This window comes from Notothenia rossii, assembly GCF_949606895.1.
Source record: "Notothenia rossii genome assembly, chromosome: 9".
Classification (NCBI taxonomy): domain Eukaryota; kingdom Metazoa; phylum Chordata; class Actinopteri; order Perciformes; family Nototheniidae; genus Notothenia; species Notothenia rossii.
In genome coordinates, this window is record NC_136907.1 from 10,756,543 (window position 1) to 10,780,393 (window position 23,851).

The 23,851-nt window shown below is 40.5% G+C and overlaps 1 protein-coding gene across 1 annotated transcript; it reads left to right on the forward strand.

Moving 5' to 3' along the window:
- The first annotated feature begins 869 nt into the window (after nucleotides 1-869).
- Nucleotides 870-22,751, forward strand: LOC307020388 (GDNF family receptor alpha-4-like). Its single transcript, XM_079651716.1, has 8 exons — nucleotides 870-1,232; nucleotides 12,917-13,183; nucleotides 13,601-13,693; nucleotides 13,782-14,151; nucleotides 16,084-16,193; nucleotides 16,582-16,716; nucleotides 18,841-18,977; nucleotides 20,268-22,751. Exons 1-8 carry the CDS (start codon nucleotides 1,178-1,180, stop codon nucleotides 20,469-20,471), a joined length of 1,371 nt encoding a protein of 456 aa, XP_079507842.1. The 5' UTR covers nucleotides 870-1,177; the 3' UTR covers nucleotides 20,472-22,751.
- The last annotated feature ends 1,100 nt before the right edge of the window (nucleotides 22,752-23,851 follow it).

Here is a 23,851-nt window from a genome sequence, read left to right on the forward strand (position 1 = left end):
TAGTTTTGTGTTTACATCTAAAAAGAATATATAGCCAATAGTGGATGGAAGCCTTTACCATACAGTACAGGCACAAACTCCACTGTTGGTTGTTTTCATAAACAAAAACAAAACAAAGGAAACCTCACTGTAAACTGTGAGTACCCCAACATTTAATGTTTTTCAATGAATGTCTTCCTCTGCTGCAAAGTGTAAAAAATATAGATTTCACAGTCCCAGTCCTGCTGCAAGCTGATGTGAATAGAAAAGGCTGTGAGGCTGCAGACTAGTCTCAAGGCAGAGGAGGGGAACATATTTAATTTAACATTTAAGCTTACCTCAGCAGACATAAAGGCACCTCAGAGAAAAAAAAAAAACCAATTTTATAACCAAAATTAAAAACATGGCACATATAAATGGGTCCATATGGAAATAGAGGAAAGTCTTTCTCTGCTTCTTTAGCTCAAAATAAAATGGTTGGATAAAAACTCATTAATATTAATAGTTCAGTGTGAAGGTCAAAGCCATCACTGTTGATTCAAAAGAGCCTAGAAGAACACACCTTTAAACCCTTTAAACACAATAAAAACAAAGAGTTCGCTTAAATAAGTGGATTAAAGAGAGATTATTGTGTGCATGTAACCAACTAAATATATATTTGTAATGCAGTCTATAGTGGTAGGCTATACACCTCCATAATGGTGTTGCCTGGAGTCTGGACTAATGGCTAAAACAGCACAGCTGTTCTCCCACAGGAAACATTTTAACACCTCATGGGTATACTCAGTCTTTACAGGGGCCAATCACACGGCGCCCTAACCAGAGATGCGCCGCGCAGTCTGAGCGCACTGATCTCAACTCTGGCTGCTGGACAACTCCCGGAGCTGCGACGTAACCAGAAGCAAGTCCAAATGCGACACAACGCGCACTTTGAGGCTGTAGTGTGACTGGAACTGACTGGTGATAAGCTGCAGAGAAACTTTTTGGATAAATGTTACTCGTCCAACAGAGATCAATAAAACCGGGATCCGTAAAAATAAATGGGACATCACAAATCGCGAGAACTTGATTCCCTCCAGTTTAGCCAACTTTGTGCGGTAGCCCATCCGTCCGTGCAGAGCAGGAGGCTGGATGTGGCAGGAGACGGGTCACTGAGCTGTAGAGCCGGGTGCGAGTTTCCCCAGACCCCAACTCTCCAATGTCACCGGACAGGATGATGATCATCGGACTCCTGCTCAACGTCTTATCCCATGGTGAGCATTGCATTTCTTATTTCTAACAGCTGGCATCTCTGTTATTGAATCAGCCACCTTTTAAACTGTAGGCTATCATACATTTAGTCTGTTGAATCTGGTAGTGTGGGGCTCCAAAGGTGTCTTTCAGTAGCCAGAACTTGAATAATAATGCACATATGAATTCCAGTTGTTTCAACCATTCATGAAAAATGTGATGACTATAAAAATGGATTGCTATTAAGCCCTCTGCCCAGATCCACCAAATTGTAGTCTGATTTTGTTCCAGTATATTTTATTTAGATTCCCCAGGCTCCCCAGAAATGAACTTTAAGCGCTAAGTTTTTGAAAATACTTTGACAGTTCTGATATATAACATGTGGCTCAAAACAAAGGAGGGAAATAAAGAATGACTGCACGTTTAATAATAAGACAGAGATTTACTATTCCAGGTTTCAGTGAAACTTTGTAAAAGGACCTTAAAGTCAAAATATTAAAAAGGTCCATAAAACCAGGTTTATTGTAGCAGACACCTTTTACATCTGGATGACATCATAGGTCTGCTATCTACCTTGGCCACGTTCCAAAAATCCCATATATTGATTACCCTGTCTCCAGATCAAGGAAATATCACACATGCAGTTAAATTAAATTATGTACTCCTTTACATTAAAAGCATTTGGCTGCCACATCTGTGATTCATCGACATTTTACACAAATTGTGCATTAGAAGTTGAAAGGATGAGAGATTTAAAGTTAAAATTCAAAACTGCACTGTGTCAGTTTGTAGTATCACTGATTTAAAAAGGCTTTGTCTTGCTGGTCATTAAAGGGAAACGTGGTGAAATTTGACATTACAGTTGATGCATTTGGAATCTGCTGCTACCACAAAATGAGTTATAATTATTAAAGTCAATCATGTGGCTGAGGCTGGATAATACATCTCCCAGTGGAGCATAACGCTTGTTGATCTGTGGTTATTGATTATCTGCTATCTATGTCATTTTTAATCACAAGTGTTATTCAGTGCTCAAGATCAGACATGTCTTTTCATTATTTGATTGTGGTTGTCTGCAGTTCGTATCCTAATCCATAGTTAACATTGAACAGATGAAACACAACACATCCGTGCTGTTCACTGCGGAAATGCAATGTAAATACTATAATTGTTGGGATTATTTCATTAGTGCAGGAAATGCATGCTTCACTGCATCCAGCACAATTCAGATACTATCAGGGGAGGCTGCCCATTAGAGATTAGTATCATAAAAGGATACATGTTCTCTTGTGAATGTCAAACCTCTCAGGCACCCAGTTTATCATGTGTGTCAAACCACCTGGCCGGCACTTAGGGGGAATCACACCCAAAAAAGCAGGTATCTTTAAGTACTATTTAATGGAGATCTGAGTCATTAGAGAGGCAAATTAGACAGACTGTTGTGATGTTGATTTATACTCTTATACCTGATTGCAAAGTCATTGATGACATTTCAATTTGGTTAATTGACATCATTTAGTAAAGGTGAAATCTTGGCAGAACTCAGTAGAGTAATCAGGTTGTTTTTTAGACAAATCTGTTGGATAGATCTGTTATTTTCTACTTTGTGTTCAGTCTGAATGACTTTCTTTCTAGGTCCACAGTTATCATATATATAGCCCATGAGAACTGTATTTCATTTCAAACAATATTATTTTTACCTTGTTATATATCGCTTATTGCCTTGACCTCCGTGATCCAAACAATGGCCCTCAGTTGGACCCTTAGAGGTAACAGCCTTCCCAAAATGTCTGTCACCACTGACGCTCCACTGAGCTCTGCTCTCATTAATGTGTCGTCACAACATTGAAACATCCAAAAAGAAAGAGGATATTTGCACCTGCTTGTAAAGATCACGTATTCTCTATCAACTATATGTGAAGAAAAACCCACAGCTGCTGCATGACGTCACACTTTGACATCAAGAAAACATAAAAAGCATCCTGAGCTTATAGAACATATTTTATAAACTGTCATTTCCCCGAGTTGTGTGTCACTGATTTGACCCTAAAACTCAGATGACATTCCACTTTTTCTATCCCTCTCATTTTCCATTGTTGAAATGCATTGATGCATTCATCTGTATCTTTTTCCAAATTAATACCAATGTAATGGTTACAAATTATGCATGAGATCAGCGTACAGTACCTTTTTCAGATAAATCAATGGACTGCAGGCTATTGTTGAATCTTATTAAACCCGACGTTGACCCTTTGCTGCTCTGTTATCACCCCTGGTGATAGAGTGCTGCTATTTTTGGTGCTTCATTTAGTGGACGCTATTGAGCCGTGCCACCGTTGTCATAGATTTATTAGAGCTAATTTTCCGGCTGTGTTAAATTACACAGGTCTACATTGAGTTAATATTCACACGCTCGAGCTGTTTTTCCTTTAAGGGTTTGACTTTTTGATGTATGCACTGTGTAGGGGTCTGAGCGCCCTCATGCACACGTTTTCCAATCCTTTGCCTCTTTATCTTTCCCACCGTGCCGAGGACTCTTCCCTCTTTCTGCTGAGGCATTGTCTTTATGCACCCTGTGCCTGTAATTCAGTTTTCGTTTAGGACGACAGCACACAGAGATTAAATTGGCAACGTGCCCATTGGACATTACTTAGATACAAAAATAACATGGAATACACTTTCTGAATAAGCAATTATTTCACCTATGTGATCTTTTACTTATAAATAAAAATAGAGGATAACTTCAACATCAAAATGTGGGTTTGTGAATGACACCTGAAATCTACTCACTCTCATGAATGTGAATTAAAGTGTTATTGCCTCCTATGCTTTCTTTGGCATCTTGATGGCACCAACAAAACACCACAGCAGGATGGAAACTGTACATAGGTGTGTCGCTGTAATGCAGAGACATTATTTTGGACTGCACCAGGTAGCAGGAGGCAGGAGCCTGAAATATTCACACAGCTCCACACACCCTAACTGGCTGATGCAAGTATGTACTTTACCTGAAGTACAGAGGAGAGGTGTTTTCCTGCGTGATGTGGCTGCACGATGGAGCACCTCATTAGACGAGGCCTCCATGTAGTGAATACACTTGGCATCAGTTGATTCAGAAGATAAAACACTGAGTTTTGCACGCACTTGGAGAGTTGTCTAGAGTCTAGACAATACGCTTTAAGAACCTACACGTGTTAAAAGCACCTAAAGTACAGGCATAATCAAGTTATTCTTCTTTTCTCAGCTCTCGGTCATCACACTCTGCTCTAGCCAACAACCTGTCTGTCATGTGGCAGAGTTGTTCCCTTTTAGTTGAACTGTCCCTATCTTTATGCCATTATAATGAGGACTGTCACATACTGGATCAGGGATTGGACCCAAATGCAGACAGTTGAGGAGGCGGCAGGATGAACTCAGTGGTTTATTATTGAGATATTCTTACACAGTCCAAATAAAGCAGGCAGGCAGGTTACACGCAACAAAACATCAGATTGCAACGATGACAAACTGACAGATAAGACTTAGGATCCAGGTCAGTGTGTGGAGCTGGATTTAATCAGAAGGAAGAGGAGGAAGGTGGAGCAGAGGAGGGAGGAGGGGACAGGTGTGTAGATGGGTGTGGGTCTCATGATTGGGAATAGAAGGAAAGTATCATCTGTTGGACGGATGGAAAATGACAATGATTGGCCCTTGGCGATGATATATACAAATGGGTTTGTGATTGTCGTTTTCCTTAGAAGAGACCACATAAAAGCACCTAACCTTGAGTGACCTTGAGTTGTGATGGGCTTGCTTATTGTTATTTTAGTCACATCAAGTTTTTCTTTGCAATTTCTTTATCCTAGGTAAAGTATATATATGTCCTCTGTCATTACGCTGCATTATGTTACACGCTTGCCAGGTTTACTGCCATCACTATTTATGAAGACGACAGACAAGGCATCATTTTAAGCCGATTAACTGAAATTGTAGCTTTTTGTGAAATCAGGGGAGTGAAATCAAGTTGTCTTTTGAAGTGGACTTTCTGTTTGTGCTGGCGGTCCTGATGGAAAGAAAGCCGTAGGAGCCTCTAGTGGAAAAGATGTTGGATAGACATAAAGTGAGGATAAAACGGCAGAAATGAAATCTGGCATGTGCAGCATCATGGAGGCATTGAGAAGAAATGAAAGTAACATACTCAAAGAAAGAAAGTGGAGGGTTCAGGAAAACATGTCTGACTAAAGGACAGGGTTGGAAGGGTAACATAAAACATGTCTTCCTCCAATAGTTTCCTGTAAGATGTAATCAGCGACCTAATCTAAATTAATTCTACTTTAATTACTTAAGTATATTATGCAAGCCAACTGAACAATGTAACCTTAGAAAAGAAGAAACCAAGGTATTCAAATGTGTCCTCAGCTCAGGGATTTTTTATTCATGGAAGCCTGCCTTTCATTAAGCATATTCAAGCAGTAGCCTATACACCAACAATGAAACACATGAGCACATTCTACAGTTTAAAGAAAAAAAACATTAAATCTGAGTTGACAGAAAATGCTTCATTTGAGTTTAATACATACAGAAAAGCTCACACACACTATTTTGTGAACATATAGGTTCATCTACTGAATACAAAAATGAGCAAATGAACCAAAGAAAGCGAAAACTATAAAGCAGATTCAGGCAGTAAAGTATTAGCCTACAGAACAGTACAGTTTACAAAAAATAAATACAATCTAATCCTACTAGAAATCACCAATTTATAGAAATGTAACAATTTTTTTTATTACCTCTTTTTTATGTAGCTTTAAGGGAAATTACTGTTAAACAAACTGTCACCTGATAACAGTACTCCAAAGCCTGCTTAGTGGTAAGTACAACCACACAAATTTGCACATATTTTTACGTAATTTTGAAACCCACAATGCAGAACACATTAAAAAAAAATTAATCTTGATTTGGTATCAAGAAAATACATTCTGAAAAATGAAACGGAACTCATACTGTGTCTTTAAACAGAGCTGCTCCACCGAGGTGCCCAGGGCAGTGCCTGAAGTTATCTCATAACAAAGAGAGAAATGTGCAAACTGCTAAGATTATGTTTAACGTTAATAGAAAGTCTAATGTTGCAAGACAGTGAACTGATTGGTTGGAAAGGGCCAAATTTAGAGCTCAGCAGAAATAACTCAGTCAGGGCGCACACAGGTTTAAATAAGCACAAAAAAGAATCCGTCAAGAAGAAACTCATCTGTCCACGGCTACACAAATAGAGAGGAAGTCTAGTTCATTACACATCATATCTGATATAATAAAAAATCAGGAAACTGAAATGTCTCTTTACCTTTTATATACAATTGATGTTCTCTATAAGCAGTGCAGAGATCCGTGTTTTTAATCTAACTTTAATTATTGGAAGGTAATGGGGTCAGCCATTTTGAGTTTTGTCTTTTGTTTATTTTTAGACTTGGACCTAATATACTAGTTTCTGTTGCAAATGTTTGCAAAGACCCCCCCTTTTCGTTTGCCATCTGCTCTGTCCAACTTTTAATAAATATATATATTTTTGAATGAATGAAGTAGCTTAAATAAAAATTTAAATCAGTCGTGTTGGCAGGAACACCATTGTTTTGACAAACAAACATGTGCTCTATTGTCCGGTAGCTTACTCGTTCCCAGTATGGTCTTGTGAGGTCAATTAGCTTCACATTAGCACTCCATTTGCTGCACAGCTGCATATTGGGAACATTCATATATTATTTATACATGTATTTACAATAAAACAGGATTAAGCATTAAAGGGGCCCTATGCTTTTTGGGGTTTACCCTTTCCTCCATTGGACTCCTTTGTTTACTTCTATAACATAGTGACCTCACTACGTAACACTCGTGCTTCTATTGGCTATTGATATGCTAAGGACATCTCTAAGCGGTTGACTAATCGCAACAAAGCCGGCCAGCTAACCTATCAGAGCAGACTGGGCTCTGGTTTCAGACAGAGGGTGAAAAGAGGTGCTGCAGCACAGGCAGTACGAGACAAATGAAGAGCTTTTTGAACATTAAAGCATGGAGACATGTCACAGTGGAGACAGAACATACTGATATGAACCTGAACATAAGCAGAATAGGGCCCCTTTAAAGCTAAACTGTATCTTTTTGATCAATTATTTGTAAGATCTATGAAATGTTAGGATACACTGTACTATAAACTTGGCCAAACGGCTTGTTTTCTTTCACTGAAGTCTGACGAGATCTTAAAGTAGTAAATTTAGTCCCAAATGACCTGAACTATTAATTGGTTGAACAAATGTCTGCTGATTCATTTTCAGTGTAATTGATTTTCTGACTGATTACTGAAGCTGCATTTTGAGGGGAAAACTGACAGGTATAAACATTCTTTACTGGTACCATTTTTCACTTAAGTCCATATATGTGGCTTTATAAGAAGTGTGCATGTGAACACACTCATGCATAGTTCCCTCAGTAATGCCACTGGTTTGACTGTAATTCAGTTGAATGTGTGTAACAGAAGTAGTAACAAGTAACACGTTTCTGTAGTCTCACTTTAGCTTCGTCTTGACGCCTTTCTGCCATTTCCTCCTCCAAGCTTACGACTTATTTCCAAAATGTCCCTCCTGACACGATCCCTGTGAACACATTTCACATCAGAATCACACCCCGGTCTCCTCTCAAGTCAAATTATTGCCCGACAATCTGGATGCTCTACTACCCATCCCACGCATTTGAAATCAACGGAAGAGAAATTTCACCAAACAAGTTTATACATGAATATCTGTCTGTGTGTCTGTGTGTGTGTGTGTGTCTGTCTGTCTGTCTGTCTGTCTGTCTGTGTGTCTGTGTGTCTGTGTGTCTGTGTGTCTGTGTCTGTGTCTGTGTCTGTGTCTGTGTCTGTGTCTGTGTCTGTCTGTCTGTCTGTCTGTCTGTGTGTGTGTGTGTGTGTGTGTGTGTGTGTGTGTGTGGTTTGTCATTTATGGCATTAACCTTCATCAGCTTTGCCTCACCAGTTCTATTAATCACCTCAGTGAGAAATCAATAGGGTGTACCATTATGGTTCACATATCAAATTAATTCATCTCGCTTCTCGCTACTTTTCTTTTTTCCTTAAAACACACTGACAAATCCCTCAACCTAGACTTTCACTTTGGGGATGTGTTGCATCTCAAACAGCAACATGTGATCACACTGCTTCTCTATCATCATGATGTCAAATCATTTTTTTTAAATGAATATGTACGGAGCCCTAAAAAAAACATAGAGAGGAAGACATAACGGGTTAGTATCTCATGCGCATGAGAAACTAACCCTGTTATCCTGACTTTATTTTCTAAAATCTTTTGAGAAAGTTACCGGTGCGCAAAGGAGGAAGTGGAGCACACACTCCTTTTGGAACATTAGATGTGGCACTGTTTATGTTGCTAATGCTGTTGGGTGACATTCCCGGGCTGATTTTTATTCCCAGTCCGCCCATCATGCCCCTTGGTGACCAGACATCTCCTTCATAAAACTAATAAAAGGGGGAGTAACCGGGCAGTTTGATGTGTGTAGAGGTGTGTGTGTGTGTGTGTGTGTGTGTGTGTGCCTCCCCCCCCGTCGACGCTCACGAAACAGAGGGCCTCATCATCTAACTTTGCGTCGGGCCTCAAGTCGGCCAGGGACGGCCCTGCACACACCCCTGGCCGAAATGTCCTTAAAATGAAGTCTGAGTACGAAATATATCTCAAATAATGTATACACTGTCATTTCCGCACATAAACATAACAGTCTGCAATGAAATGGTTGTCTCCTGTGCGCTCCACTTCCTCCTTGGCGCACCGGTAACTTTCTCAAAAAAATAAAAAGTCAGGATAACAGGTACTTTTTTTTTTTTTTCATGACCCCTTAGGGGCTCCGTAAATATGACCTGTCTACTACACAAGATTAAATGGAGGTACTGTGTACTTTATAAAGGTTTTTGTTATCTGTGATGGGCGTGAATGTGTGTGTGTGTGTGTGTGTGTGTGTGTGTGTGTGTGTGTGTGTGTGTGTGTGTGTGTGTGTGTGTGTGTGTGTGTGTGTGTGTGTGTGTGTGTGTGTGTGTGTGTGTGTGTGTGTGTGTGTGTGTGTGTGTGTGTGTGTGTGTGTGTGCAAATCAAAGCTCTCGGAAGCTAAATTTGCTGATAGTCTCTCTTTATCATTGTTAAGCCAGGGGGAGCAAACAGTGAGAATGAATAATGAATTCTCTGCCCAAACAGGAGATTACACGAAGGCTGTTTAAAAGTGCAGCTAAACATGGCTGAATTTAATACTTTAGAATAATAATCAAAGTATCACGATCCATAGATAGGCAGGTAATCATCACCTTTACACACCTTTGGGAATCTGTGACTGTGAGTTATTGCTTTTTGTGTCACTAGTGTTTTTTCCTTTTCAAACCCCTGGAGTCGATGCAGTCGTCTTGTCAGGTTTCCTGCGCTGAAGCGGAGCCTCGGTTTATGATATGTCTAATGCCAAAGTGGGACATGGACCTCATGTGGAGCCTGAGATTGCAAAACATGCAGCTGCAGAATTGGATTACAGCCGCGCTTTGTGCCGCCAGTCAGCAGGAGCTTAATCGAAGTGTGTGACCAATCTAACACAATGCCGTGTGTGTGCGTGTGTTTGATGTATATGGTAATGTTCCGAAGCACAAGTCCATATGAGGATAAAATAGGTACAGATATTTGTTAACAGGAGAGTTCAAACAATCCTCCATTCATTTGTAGTTTCACAACATATTCTTAAATGCTTGCCAGTCAGTTTCTTTTGTGCAGTTAAAAAGTGACAGGATACAGCAAATTAGAAAGATAAAACAGCCAAGCCATTTTCCTTTTCTACAATGCATAAAGTGTCATTTGCGGGGACAATTATGTGTCACATTTGAGAACATTAGTTTCTTGAAATGCTCTCATCTCCCTCAGGCTGCCTTCTGGTCTTCCTGCATTGTGTTGCACGTGGAGCAACAATCATTAATATGAAATGTTTTTAGACTGAACACTCTCAATCAGAACACTCTTAATCACTGCGGACCAGCATGGCTGTGATTCTCCTGAAAAATGTATTCCTTTAGAGGGAATGTATTTGATGATAAGCAACACATTTTTTCTCAATGACCCCTTATAAAAATGAATGGGTTGAATTGTTTTAAATACATATACAGCCAACACAATTCTACAATATCTTCAATTGGAGTATTTTTGTACGTGAAGCAGACTTTTTGTGATAACTTTAAAGGGGTCCTACTATGCTTTTGGGGGTTTTAACTTCCCTGTAGTGTGTTGTATAGGTTTTTGTGCATGTACATGGTCCAGCAAAGTTTAAAATCACGCCAGAAGGAGTTTCTGTCCCACACACTCCCCCCCTGACCTGATCTCAAAATAGACGCCAGGCACCATATTGGAAACCCGTTGGTTTTGTGTAAGCTGTGCTGGATAAAGGGCTCTTTAGCATAACATGGGGAGAAAGTGTCTGACATGTTCTAAGTGAAGCGGCCCCCTGCTGCAAAATGTTTGGCCCCCCGCTGTTTAAGTGTCCTTAACACTAATAACAGCAGTGCTTTAACATCCATGAGAACATATGACTTAATGTGTCACATGTTAAATACCTAGACACCACACTAGTGTTTTGAAATCTTTAAATACATTTTAACTATCTATTTTTTAAATGCTGCCAGCACTCGACAGGTTCTTAGAGTAATTATTGCATGTTTACTTCTTTCCAGATGGCTATGGGATTTGGATGTCATCCAGTATGGTGAAAGTAAATAAACTCCACACTTGCTTGAGGAAGGTTTATTATTTTTAGCCAACATTTTATTTTTGAAATATGAAAAGATACTTTTTTGGCAATGCTCCCTTGTTAGCGGTTCAAGTCTTTGCAGGAAGATCCAAGAAGCTTCCAAGACTTGAGAGTTGGCTTTTGGACGGCTTCATTTTTTAATCCCGGAAACTAACAAATTCCCTACCTCCCTTTTGGGTCGTACTTTTATTTTTCAACTAGCTTGTGAATGCAAAGGAGTTGGGCAGCGTACCCTCAAATCTTGGATGGCCTTTTTACTAAGAAAAACTGAACAGATAAAACAAAAAAATCAAAACGTTCTTATTCAGCAGCTCTTATTTGTCGCACCAAAACTAACATCATTTTAACATAGTTGCAGAGCAGGGAGGAAGGACAGCAGGTTTTGGCATCATTGATTTATAAAAGGTCTTTTGATTTATAATAAATGTTGATGTGAGGTGACTGGCAGCTCATGCAGGTTATTTAGTACGAATGTTGAGACACTGTGAGGCAAAGATATGGTACATAAGCACAAAGTGAAGACTGTGTAGATAAATCATTATGTGTTAACTAGGAGCCCCAACAGAAGGAAGAAGAAACAGTTAATTATCATAATTAACCATAATAACATAGTCCATAGTGTTGTTAAATTATCCAAGAGACACTGAGGACTCGCCCACGTTGGCACTAACACTTGTGTGCTTTCATTTTAATCCTCCTTGTTGGACATTATAGTAACTTGCAGTGCGGTGGAGAGCAATTCCTTAGCTCTGGTGTACTGTAATCACAGCCTAATTAGCTTAAAGAGTCCGACTGGATTATGACTATAAACCAAAGCCTTTGCACATACACAAATTCACATATTGGTGATAATGTTGGCAGCCAGTACTGACACTATCAACCCCTCCTCCAGGTAGTCAGAGATGGCAAAAATACACCCATCCTTTACTCAAGTAAGAGTACAGATACTCGTGTTTAAAAATACTCTGGTAAAAGTAGAAGTACTGACTAAACTTCTTTACTCAAGTAAAAGTAAAGGAGTATGGGCTTTGAAATGTACTTAAGTAAAAAGTACCCATAACTACCAGCTGTTTTAAAGAGTAACTGACCTCCCTTTATATTAATAGAACAATAATGTTATTGTTAGCTAATGAATGTTTCGATGCTGAACAACGGCAACATGACAAAGTTTTCATTGGTCCCTCTTCTTTAGAGAAGACCAGGAAGTGATGGATACACGGATCGTGTTAAAATCACTAGGCACACAATGACTCTAGATAATAATGATCACGCCACTAAACACACATTCAGACTAAAGTAACGAACCTGTTTTGAAAATGTAAGAGGTAAAAGTAAAAAGTCGTCAGAAAAATAAGTAGGCTGCTGGAGTAAAGTACTGATAGCCAAGGCAAGGCAAGTTTCTTTATATAGCACCTTTCAGCACACAGCAATTGAAAGTGCTTTACAAAACAAAATAAAAGACATTTAAGAATAAATACAGCAGAAACACATTATAAAATGGCATTTAGCAACAGGCATTAAAAAGCAAAGATAATCAAATAAACACAACAGGTATAGAATATATGAATAAAAGCCACACTGCAGTGTGGATATAATCAAAAGCAGCGGCAAAAAGATACGTTTTCAGTCTGGATTGAAAGTAGTAAGAGTTGCAGCGGACCTGCAGGATTCAGGGAGTTTGTTCCAGATGGTCGGGGCATAATAGCTAAACACTGCTTCTCCATCTTTAGTTCTTACTCTTGGAACAGAGACCCGTCCCAGAAGACCTGAGAATCCTGGATGGTTCATAGTTTTGCAGGAGATCGTTAATATAATTTGGTCCTAAACCATTCAGGGGTGATACCAGAAATATGTACTTAACGAAGTATTTGTACTGCACTACTTCCCACCTCTGCAGGTAGTGCCCCAGTGTCTGCCTCCTCAGACTGTGTGGTGGCGGAGCAGCGCTGCGTCCAGGAGCCGTCCTGCATAGGGCTCTATCGGCTGCTGGAGTACTGCGCGGCGGAGGAGGCCGTGTCTCCTCTCGGCTCAGACGCCCGACTCGAGTGCCTGGAGGCCCAGAACTCTTTGCAGCGTTACCGCCCGCTGCAGGTCTGCAAGTGTCAGCGCGGCTCTCGCAGGGAGGAGCACTGCCTCAAGGTCTACTGGACGGCCAGATTTGCAGGTGGGTTCAGCATTGGTATCTACTGTTGGGGAAATATGTTTCCTAGGCCCATAACTTTGACCTAGTTTATCAGTTTGTACAATGAGCACCTGCAACCTTGGGTGCTGTGCGCTCAGTGTGTTGTCTCCCTGTTCCTGCCTGTTGGCGTCAGCTGATAGAGGTGTTATTAAATACATGGGTCTGGGGTAGAGATCTTCAGAATTGGTTTGGCAACGGCTGTGTCAACTCGTGGCACAGCACATGTCTTTTGAATTCTCCGGCCGAAGCTCCGAATAAACCATCAGTGTTTGCCATCAAATTCCTGCTCTCCCCCGTGTCTCTCTGAGTCCTGTCTCCATTGCTTCAGAAGTTTCCATCATGTGTTTGAAATCTCCATTGCATAGTCCATGTGATAAATACTCTGTACTGTTGTTTCAGCTTATGAGGAGTATGAAGTGTCTCCATATGTAGAACTGCAGTTGAATCTGGCGAAACACTTAGAGATGACACGTATGGCCTCCATCATGGCAGGTACTGCTCTGGTCACAAATCATTAAAGTTCTGCATGCTGCATGTCATGGTTTTTATTTCCCAATAAACGTTTTTCCCCCCCCTCCAGCTTCTTCTCTTTCTGTGGATGGCCAGAACCAGTGTCTGAAGGCAGCACAGGACTGTGGCCTGTATGAGAAATGTGGCTCCCTGCGGTCAGAGTATGTCGTGGCCTGCACTAAGCGAGCGACAGTCACAGACGACAGCTGCAACCGGCAGAAATGCCACAAAGCCCTGCGGCGCTTCCTGGAGCGCGTGCCCGAGGAGTACAGCTTCGCTCTGCTCTTCTGCCCCTGCTCGGACACTCTGTGCGGGGAGAGGCGGAGGAAGACCATCGTCCCGTCGTGTTCCTACGAGGAGAACGGGAGAGGGGAGGAACGAGTGGGAAAGCCCAACTGCCTGAGCCTGCAGAACTACTGCTCCAGAGACGAGCTGTGTAGGTGAGACGGCTGATTGGGGGCAACGACACACAAGTGCCCTTAATGAGGGTTTCCGCATGGGACCACACAGGAAATTAAGATTTAACAAAGTGTCCTACAAAGCACCGAGGTATGCTGTCAGACCATTTACCATAAATTACAATGAACTACTCTAGTACCTCAAAACGTCAGTATTAAAGGCCTTTTGTGGAGTTTTTTAGAACAGTTGTTGCATTTGTAGGCAGTGTTTTGATAAATGGGTCCCAGTTTGATTTGTAACTCACAAAGGGAAGTTAAAGCACCAAATATTTTCATGAACAATTGTTGAATCACTAGAAGAACTATCACCAGAGCCCAAATTAAAAAAAATTTAGTTTTCTTTATCCGGACCAACAGTCACAATCAACAATATTCAGATTACTGGGAAAAAGCAGCAAAGTCTTAGTTTGAAGAAATTGGAACAATCAAATCAGTTTAAAGAAAGACTTAAATTATTAATCAGTTATCAAAATAGTGTTGAATGTGTTAATTGATTGAAGTTTTAGCTCTAACCCTCTACTCTGACAGCATATGCACATAGAACCAGATAGAATTTAGTGCTTGCAACTATAAAAAACACATCTTGTTTTCACGCTCTATTCAACATATAGCAGTAATAGTGTAAGATATGGTTGTTCAACAGCAAATGCAGGAACTATAATCACCTCAGCAGATGTTTAATAAAGAAGTTTGTTGCCTGCCTTTGGTCAGTGGCCATGTAAACACAACAAAAACATCAAATATGTCCTTAAAATAACAAACTGTCTGGAGTAAGCCTGTGAGTTTATTTACTTGCATACATTCGGGTATTTACTTCTTTCTCTGCTCAGGGATAAAGGTCTGTAAAAATAATGACTACATTTGTTTGTTTTTTTACACTTTCATCACTGATCGGAGGGAAATATGAACAGTTTTTGAATCTGTGGTCCCACTATAACTCGAAAAATATTCGATGATGTATGGATAGGGGGAGTTTGCTTTTAGTGTCCCAGAATGCATAGCTATGCCCCTAATCATTTGTGTGATTGTAATGGCATTAGTGACTCTAATTTCACTCTGCTTAAAAATGCATAGGTCTTTCTTACACTAATACCGCTCTAATCTGTGTAAATGTTACAGAGGTTATTAATGAAAATGGTAGAGTTCCAGTAAATTGAAACTGAGAAGGTCACACAAAATCCCTCCTCTGTAGTATTATTAACTCATTTCAAATAAGAAAAGAGAGCAGCCTTGACTTTAGCTGACATGAGCGTCTTCTTTTCCACCTGTGTGGCTATCATGTGTTTCTTCTGGAAATCGTAGGGAAAGCAAAGGAGAAACTCAATGTTAGCTCAAGTTATAAAGTATTTTATATCTGCTACAAATGACAAGATGTTTTAAACGTGTGTGCATGTTTATTAGAATAACCAAATCTACTTGTAAAATATATACAGTAGCTTGAAACCTCTGAGACGAAGTGTTGTCCTCACCCTCAGTACCAGTGGCTTAAACAATCGAATTAACTGACATTTGTATTTCAGAGAAGAGTAGTAGGTTGTGTATTTGTACTACTTAAAGGTAAACCAACACATTGTTTTAATGTCTCAGCACAGCTATCCATGTCTCTGTTTTGTGTTTTGCTCATATTGTTGCTTACGCTGTGTTTGTTTTTGTTGCTAGACCCCAAATCCCGAATTGTCTAAACACTTTCAAATGCACACTCTGCTTCCCTGTGCTGGCGGATGAAACTGTTTTCTCTTCTGTGTGTGTGTGTGTGTGTGTGTGTGTGTGTGTGTGTGTGTGTGTGTGTGTGTGTGTGTGTGTGTGTGTGTGTGTGTGTGTGTGTGTGTGTGTGTGTGTGTGTGTGTGTGTGTGTGTGTGTGTGTGTGTGTGTGTGTGTGTGTGTGTGTGTGTGTGTGTGTGTGTGTGTTTCAGATCCCGCTTTGCTGATTTCCAACACAACTGCCAGCCCTCCCCTCTGTCTGCTTCTGGCTGCGTGCGAGAAAGCAGAGCCATGTGCTTGAAGGCCTACGCTGGACTCATAGGTGAGATGGAGGACAAATAAATTAAAGAGGTTTTTGTAAAAAAGCCTTATCCGTGATGTTTGGCTTACATCATTTTCACTTGGTTGCACAAGGAATCTAAAGGAGTACAGCTGCATAAAGCCAACCATCAGCGCTACAAAAGGACATTTTAATAATAATCCACCTCTATATTGTATTTAAAACTGTATCTTAAAATAATAATCTTGCAGGCATGCGATTTTCCACATTAAGAGCTTGATAAGTCTTTACACTCTTAAATTGTTGTTGCATTTCACCTACCATGAAGATGTGTGCTGAGAATTTCAATCTTCTGCCAAAAGAAAATATTTCGGGAAGAGTTTATAAAGTCGCAGCTACAATATGACTTTTGTGTTCTTTCTAAAACCAGGCACCATCATGACTCCTAACTATGTGAACAACATCAGCACAGAGGTGTCCCAGTGGTGCTCGTGTGACGGCAGCGGGAACGAGTGGCAGGGCTGTCAGCGCATCATGCACATGTTCAGCGGCAACTTGTGTCTACGTGAGTCGAATGTTATTATGTTACAGCATGCAGTACAAAATACCTGCAGGATTGACAAAGACAAAAAGCCTTATAACCTATTAAAGATGATTTGAAATCACATGTAAATAATAGTCATGTGTTGTAAACATATAGAAACTTACCAACGTTTATAGTAGAAAAATGAACATGTGATAGTTCTTGCAACTTTATTTAGTGATTTGAGTCATAAATGTTTAAAGGGACCCTTTATGATAATCTGTAGGTTCATATTTGTATTTTGTTCCTCTCCTGTGACGTGTCCCCATGCTTTAATGTTCAAAAAGCTCTTTATTGTCTCGTACTGCCTGTGCTGCAGCACCTCTTTTCACCCTCTGTCTGAAACCAGAGCCCAGTCTGCTCTGATTGGTTAGTTAGCCTGAGCTATTGTGATTGGTCAACCGCTTAGAAATGGCCCGCCCCTCAGTCTATCATGTACAATCTGTTGGAGCGCTAGTCAATTTAAGTGTGATTGTTACATAGTGATGTCATTATGCTACGGAAGTAAACAAAGGAGTCCAATTGATGGGGAGGAGTAGGAGTATATTTATATACAGTATATATCTATATAACACACTACAGGAAATGGAAAACACCCTAAAGCGTTTTTTCTGCGTCTAGATAACAACAAAGGAACATTTCACTTTGAGCTGTCAAACCTGAGAATAACTAACTTGATCTCTGGAGATGCTGCTCAAACTAAGCGGTTTTTAATGTGAATTAATGCAGAATTCAGACGAGGTGGGTCATAATTGATGATTGAGAGGGTAAACCATTGAACCGTTATGTTTTCTTATAAATAAGTAAGCACCAAGAGACACTCTTTGGTTGCTTGCCAAATGTGCATGACATTTCTCCAAGTTCTGTGGAGTCAATGAATTACAGCGATAAACACAAAGAGGCTTCTTGTTGAATTGTTGCCAAACTAGTAGTAATTGAAAAAGGCATCAAAACACCCCATATAAGAATCACTTTTTAAAATATTAAACTAACCATTGCTGTAGAATGTGCTTACATTAACAACAATTAGTGTGCACCGTGTAACACTATGGACTGCAGAGTTGGGTTTATTTAATCGAAATGTCCCATTTAGAGGTGGAGGAGGAAGTACTCAGATCCTTTACTTGAGGAAAAGTAGAAATAATACCATCCATAATTCAATAGAAGTAAAAGAGCTGAATTGGAAAAAGCACAAAACGACCCCTTTAAATAAATGCAGTACAGTAAAAAGTACCATGTTGCCATCCAAAATGTAATTGAGTCAAATATGTATCATATAATGTATATCAAAACTTAAGTAAAATAGTAAAAGTACTTTGTTACACTCCTCCACTGACTTCTGTATAAACCACCATTGGTGAAGGAGTGGCTGTAAAATAGAGAGCGAACCCGGATAAATTATTCAGTGTATTATTAGATTTGTCCGTTCAGTCCAGTGACATTATTTTATCGCGTGTGCTGGGAGCCAAAAGGAAGTCAGAGGTCTCCGATGCACTGGAATACTCTATAGTGTGCATGATATAAAAGTCTGTTTGCTTATCTGCACATAGTGAGCAACTGTATAATGGAAATTGGTTTGGCGCCCTCTTTGAACTCACTATCAGTTTTCCTCACGTTTATGAACATGAAAACTCAAAAGATCCCCACAGGTGTTACAATTCACCTTCAGGGGACGTGGGTGCACCAAAAGGCCTGTCACAAGTACAATATCGATTTATCTAAAAACACATGGACGTGACCTCAATCATTTTTATCGACTTAAGTTTAAAGCAAAAAAAGAGAGAATCGCTGTTGTTGTCACTTTGTAATTGAGGTCTTCCCCATTGAGCAACTGGATTGGCAGATTATTGCCTGTCACCAATTTGAAGGTAAGCCACACAATAGTTGAAATAAATCAGCTTGGACCACATAACAATATTACAATCCTGCGATCTAAGCCACAATGTGGTTTATCCAACCTATTCAAATGTCGCCCAATCATGCACAGTACTTACATATATCCCCTAACTGTGCTTTTTTAAAGCCACTGATAATACTCTGATGATGCTTCAAGGATGAATAACCATGTGAACCTATTGAAGATGTCCCCCGCTGATTGTGTTTCAGGCAACGCCATCAGCTCCATGGGAATCTCCGCACCTCCTCCTGTGGAAAACACTCCGGTGCCAGCGTCTCCGCCCCCCCCTCGCGTCTACCAGGAAAGGGTCCATGTCGGTGTTAACACTCTCCCGGAATTCAACAGTGTAAGCACCTCCTCTCTCTGTCACACCATATGTGTTAGAAACAGTAGACAGTGTATCAGGAGGTAACACCAAAGTATCGGGGGGGACCAAGCAGCTCCTCCACCCTCCTGTACTCCGCCTCTCATTGTGGCTGAGGATTAGCCGTAGGTGTTTACAGTATTAGACTCAACCTTTACGGTTAATATTCATGTATGCATATCCATCTGCTGCATAGTCCCCATTCGTTCTTCTATACCGGCCGTGCCACTGCTGGGCTGCAGAGAAAAACTCCAGTTAATTTAAAGATGATACATTTGAGTTTTGTAGTTAAAAAGGTAGAGATGCGTTGAGCTACAAAGTGAATTCCTCCTGAAATGAATCACAACATATTATATTTAAGGAAAACCTCAAACTCAATTGCCCTTAGAGTGACTATAAATTGAACATCATTGAGAAACAACAAGTGCTCTTCTCTACTTTTAACGACAGTGCCAATCGAACAAAGTCTGCAAGAATTACCATCTCTCCCTCTGCCTCTCTAAGGCCCCGGCCACACGAGGACGCATATGGCTAAACGCATAGGATTAACGCAATCGCAAAAAAGCTTCCGTCCACCGGTCAACACGCAATGTTCACCGGATAGTGTCTGTCCACACGAGACAGCTCCATCTAGCTCCAACCGCTGGAGAAGCTGCAGTACATGCAGGAGCCTGTAGGTGGCGCTGTAACTTCCTCCACAAAAGCGGCGAAGAAGCATGGTTGTCATGGTTGCCCTTCTGTTTATTCTCCGCGGTGGGGGCCGAGGGAACCGGGCAGAGTTTTTCGCCAGTCAACGTGTGTTAAAAGTTTAAATCTTCCGGACAAAATTATAAAAGTGCCGGTCAAAGGTCTTCTTTGTTATTTATTGAGCTTTAAAACAAATGAATAACGAATCTATATAATGTAATAATAAAGTCGTCGTTGGATCCCCCAGAGCGTTGCGTATGGCGTTCTATCCACCTTGGGACCCGTTATCGTTTCCGCAGTTGTTTACTGTCACATTCGGTCGTCCCCGTGTGGCAGAACGGTCTATATGACACTAAACAGTAACGCAAACGACCGTTTTCGTCCTCGTGTGGCCGGGGCCTAAAGCTGCTGTCCTGCTGCTTTCCGCCTCACAAAACCATCACCATCCCAGCATCCGCCTGTGGGCTCCGGGGGAAAATTATTGAAAGAAAGATTAGGCCGAAGACGCCAAGACGCCAAACCTAACTATATGTTGCTGTTCAAAAACAGCTGCATATAGAATCACTCTTTCCTCTGCTTTTACAGATGGAGGACAGCGAGGAAGAGGATCAGCAGCAGGAGGAGGAAAGCGAGGAATTCAACGTAATCCCTCCGTACTCTGAGAAGGACTCTAACACTGAATCTGGGGCCAGAGGCAGCACACGAGGAGCCGCCGGCCGGGCACTACCCTTCCTCACATTACTGCTGCTGCCTACTCTCATCCTGGACGGGGCTTGTTGGAGCTACTGAAGCCTCTCTCATTCTCCGCTCTTATTTCACACGCACTACCGCTTTCAAATCCATCGCAGAATGAGCCACAGAGGAAACATTTCTTCTTCTTCCTTTTTTAAAATACCCTGCCTTTAGTTTATTATTCCGTTTCTCCTATCACTGCCTCCTCAAGAGCTGAAAGATATCTGTAGTCCCGCAGTATCTCTCCTATGAAACACATCGGGAAAACGTGAGCAGATAAATGAGTGCATGGGTGGATTTAGAAATGCTGTCTGGGCAAATACTCTATCTAGAGCCTGCTTCACACTCAAAGTACATCCTCTCTTTTTAAAAAGAAGCACATCGCCCACGGCAACATCCACTATACACACTCACAAAAACCATAACCAGTCCACTCCGCTGCAACCAGGCTGGAGCACGGCTTTTTATTTCTATTTCGTGAATCATGTGACATCCATTTCTCTGTGGGCCCCTTCGGATCTTCCTCTCCCGGCGCCATACGCTGGCTGAGTAACACAATCCACTTTAAAACAAGCTAATCAGAAACGTCTCCGCACTTAAACTGCTCCATTGGAGAAGAATATGGTTTTGAAATGTGCTGTTTTTTTTCCTCACATTTATGTATGACACATCTTTATGTCTCCTGCTCCCTTTGTGCGGAGAAAAGCAGAGTGCAACAGTGGTCCTTTTGTGTAAATGCCACTTAGTGTTATTCCTACCAGTGTTTGAGACTGAGGATCCAACCATACGCAAAAGTAATGAGATCAAATTATATTGTTGGAATGACGAGCAAGAGAAAAGCAACACGAGCAATTACAGCACAATTCAAATTGCTCAGCATGCGGGGGAAAGTCTGGAGTAAAGCTCAAGGGTGGAAATAGCCAATTTACTTCTGTCATACCCCCTCTCTTTTTCTTGTCCTGAGGAGGTGTGGTTTTAGTGCTTCTTGCCCGTAATGTGCTCTGGATGTTTTGAGAGCGAGATGCGGAGAGACGGATGGACACAGGAGACTCTAAAGCCTGCTGGCTGCTCCCATCGTTGAGCAGAACATTGAGCCATTCTCTCTTCCTGAAATAGCTTCTACTGATGTTAATGATTTTCTTTCTCTTATGGCTCATTTTCTTGTGAAATTACGCAGCTGCAAGGGATGTAGGTAAAGTGAAGTATGGAGAAGTCTTTGTGGAGGGGTAAACTCGTCTAATTTAAGGATGAGTTCACAAGAAGTTACCTTAGCTCCGCAATGGAAATGCTCTCTCATGATAGAAATATCTATACCATCAACACGGGAGATTTCTAAAGACATATCATTGAAAAAAAACATTGTTGAGTGCTTGAATATTATTTCATCGCGCCTCAACTACTAGACTTGTTTATACAATGACTTGTTGACATGAGGACTGAACTTAAAGTATGAAGGCAGAAAAGTATGAAGTGTCTGTATGATCTATGCTTTTGCAAATGCAGATCCATGACCACTTCAAACTTGGTTTTGAATTTCCAGAAGTCAAAGTAAATGGAAGCTTTGAGTTTGGGAGACCTGTGGTGGCTGTTGCACACTTCGGCCAACATGACATCATGCAGACTTTATTAAGAGTTTGGCTGCAGGAAGCTAAGCAGTGGAGGAGGGAAAGGTCAGTTAACAAAGCTCTGAAGTGTGACTGCAAGCTTAGTGGGTTCAAAAAACAATTTGGACAGAATATTTTAAAGCTAGTGCGCATACTGTATATGAAATAGACACTATAGAAGAGGCATGTTGATGGATTAAAATGATAAACACACTTTACCCATCACTGTAACAACGCAGTGTCAATGATGCTTAAAATGAACGGCATTGAGAAACACGTGTCAATAATATCATCCAGTGAGCTCTGGCCTTAAGGACTGAATGTGAGTTTACATGTCTTTTCACACTTCAGTAGGTTTGTTAATATTTGTAAACTACAAGTAAACACTTGCATTAAACATGGCTGTTTTTTTTTTGATGAGTTGAAGAGTTTAAAAGAAAAGAAAGCTTATTCTTCATCCATCAATTTAAATTCTTTAAGAAAATATGTGAATATTCCCTAAATTTGACTGTTTTTAGATTGTATCTTGAGAATACGGTTTAGAGACGCTGTACAGTACTATGTTCTACATGCTAACCTTCTTTAAAAGACATATCAAACATGCCAAATAACTCTGACTGTAATGTGTAATAACTGTATTTTTTGTGACATAGCTGAGCAGTGTGCCGTTTCGGTAAAAAGAAGAATAAAATTCACATTTCCACGTCTGTCAGGTAAAGAAATTGGCTTTTAATGATCAATCACTGACTGCTTTGTGTGAACATCTAACATGTTGATATTTATGTTAAGTGTAATGTTAATTTCAGTGCAAATTGGTGAGTTAATGACCTATGTACATTTTTGGAAATACATGTTGAAATATACAGCTTCGCTAGCATTTAGACATTCATTTTCTTTAATTAAAATCCACATGCCCCATGCATAATGACACCAGTGTGGCAGAAACAGTGGAGTACTTTGAGAATTGTTATGGAAACTGGCATCAGCCTTTGCTTTAATTATAAAAAGTGCAGCATGAGGACACTGGGCCTTTGTTTTTAATTTCCAAATCCAGCCAACGGTCTCCAAAGTTAAGTTCTGCTTTATTTATCCCCCGAGGAGGAATTATCTTCTGCATGTTATCCATCCGTACTATTCAGGAGCAGCGGGAGAAAGTAAAAAGGAGAAAAAGATATCTGTGGTTTGCATTTTTTAGCCCGTTCACTTCTAATATTCTGCCCTACTGTGTGCCTCTATGCGTAGATCCACAGATAGCTCACTGCTTCAAGAGAGTCAGAAACTGGAGCGCAGATGAAAGCCCTTAACTGTTGTTTTTTGTCAAATTGAAATGACAGTCGAAATTACTGAGTGCTATTTAAAGGACATCACACATCCAAAGACATTCAATGATGTAAATGAGGGCTTAAAAAGATATTGCCATCATCTACCACATTGAAATGATATGTAAATAGTTCTACTTAAATTGTAAATGTCTTGTAAATAATGCACATAAAGTTCAGCCGCTTAAAAACAGTAATAGAAACAGTACTGGCATAAATGCAGCAGGAAAGCTATCAAATAGCTATTACACTAGAGAACACAATAGATGCACAGATAGTTAAACAAAGGCAGTGTTCACATTTAAATAAACAATGTTTTTAAATGCAACATTACTAAACGCATTGTGTGATCATTGTGTACTCATATAATGAAGTGTTTGGTGTAAATACAACTCAAGGGGAAGCTTTCCGATGTTCAAGTAGAGGAAGTTGAGGATAAGAGCTGCTAGCTGACCACATGGGATGCTACCATAGGCTGTATCTATAAAGTATGCTACTAATGCATCATTTCCTG

Excerpts from the sequence above, each read along its gene's own strand:
- LOC307020388 (XM_079651716.1), top strand. The coding sequence starts at position 1,178 with ATGTCACCGGACAGGATGATGATCATCGGACTCCTGCTCAACGTCTTA. Across the intron at positions 13,694-13,781 it reads TATGGCCTCCATCATGGCAG|CTTCTTCTCTTTCTGTGGAT; the intron begins GTACTGCTCTGG and ends CCCCCCCTCCAG. Across the intron at positions 16,717-18,840 it reads CAGCGGCAACTTGTGTCTAC|GCAACGCCATCAGCTCCATG; the intron begins GTGAGTCGAATG and ends ATTGTGTTTCAG.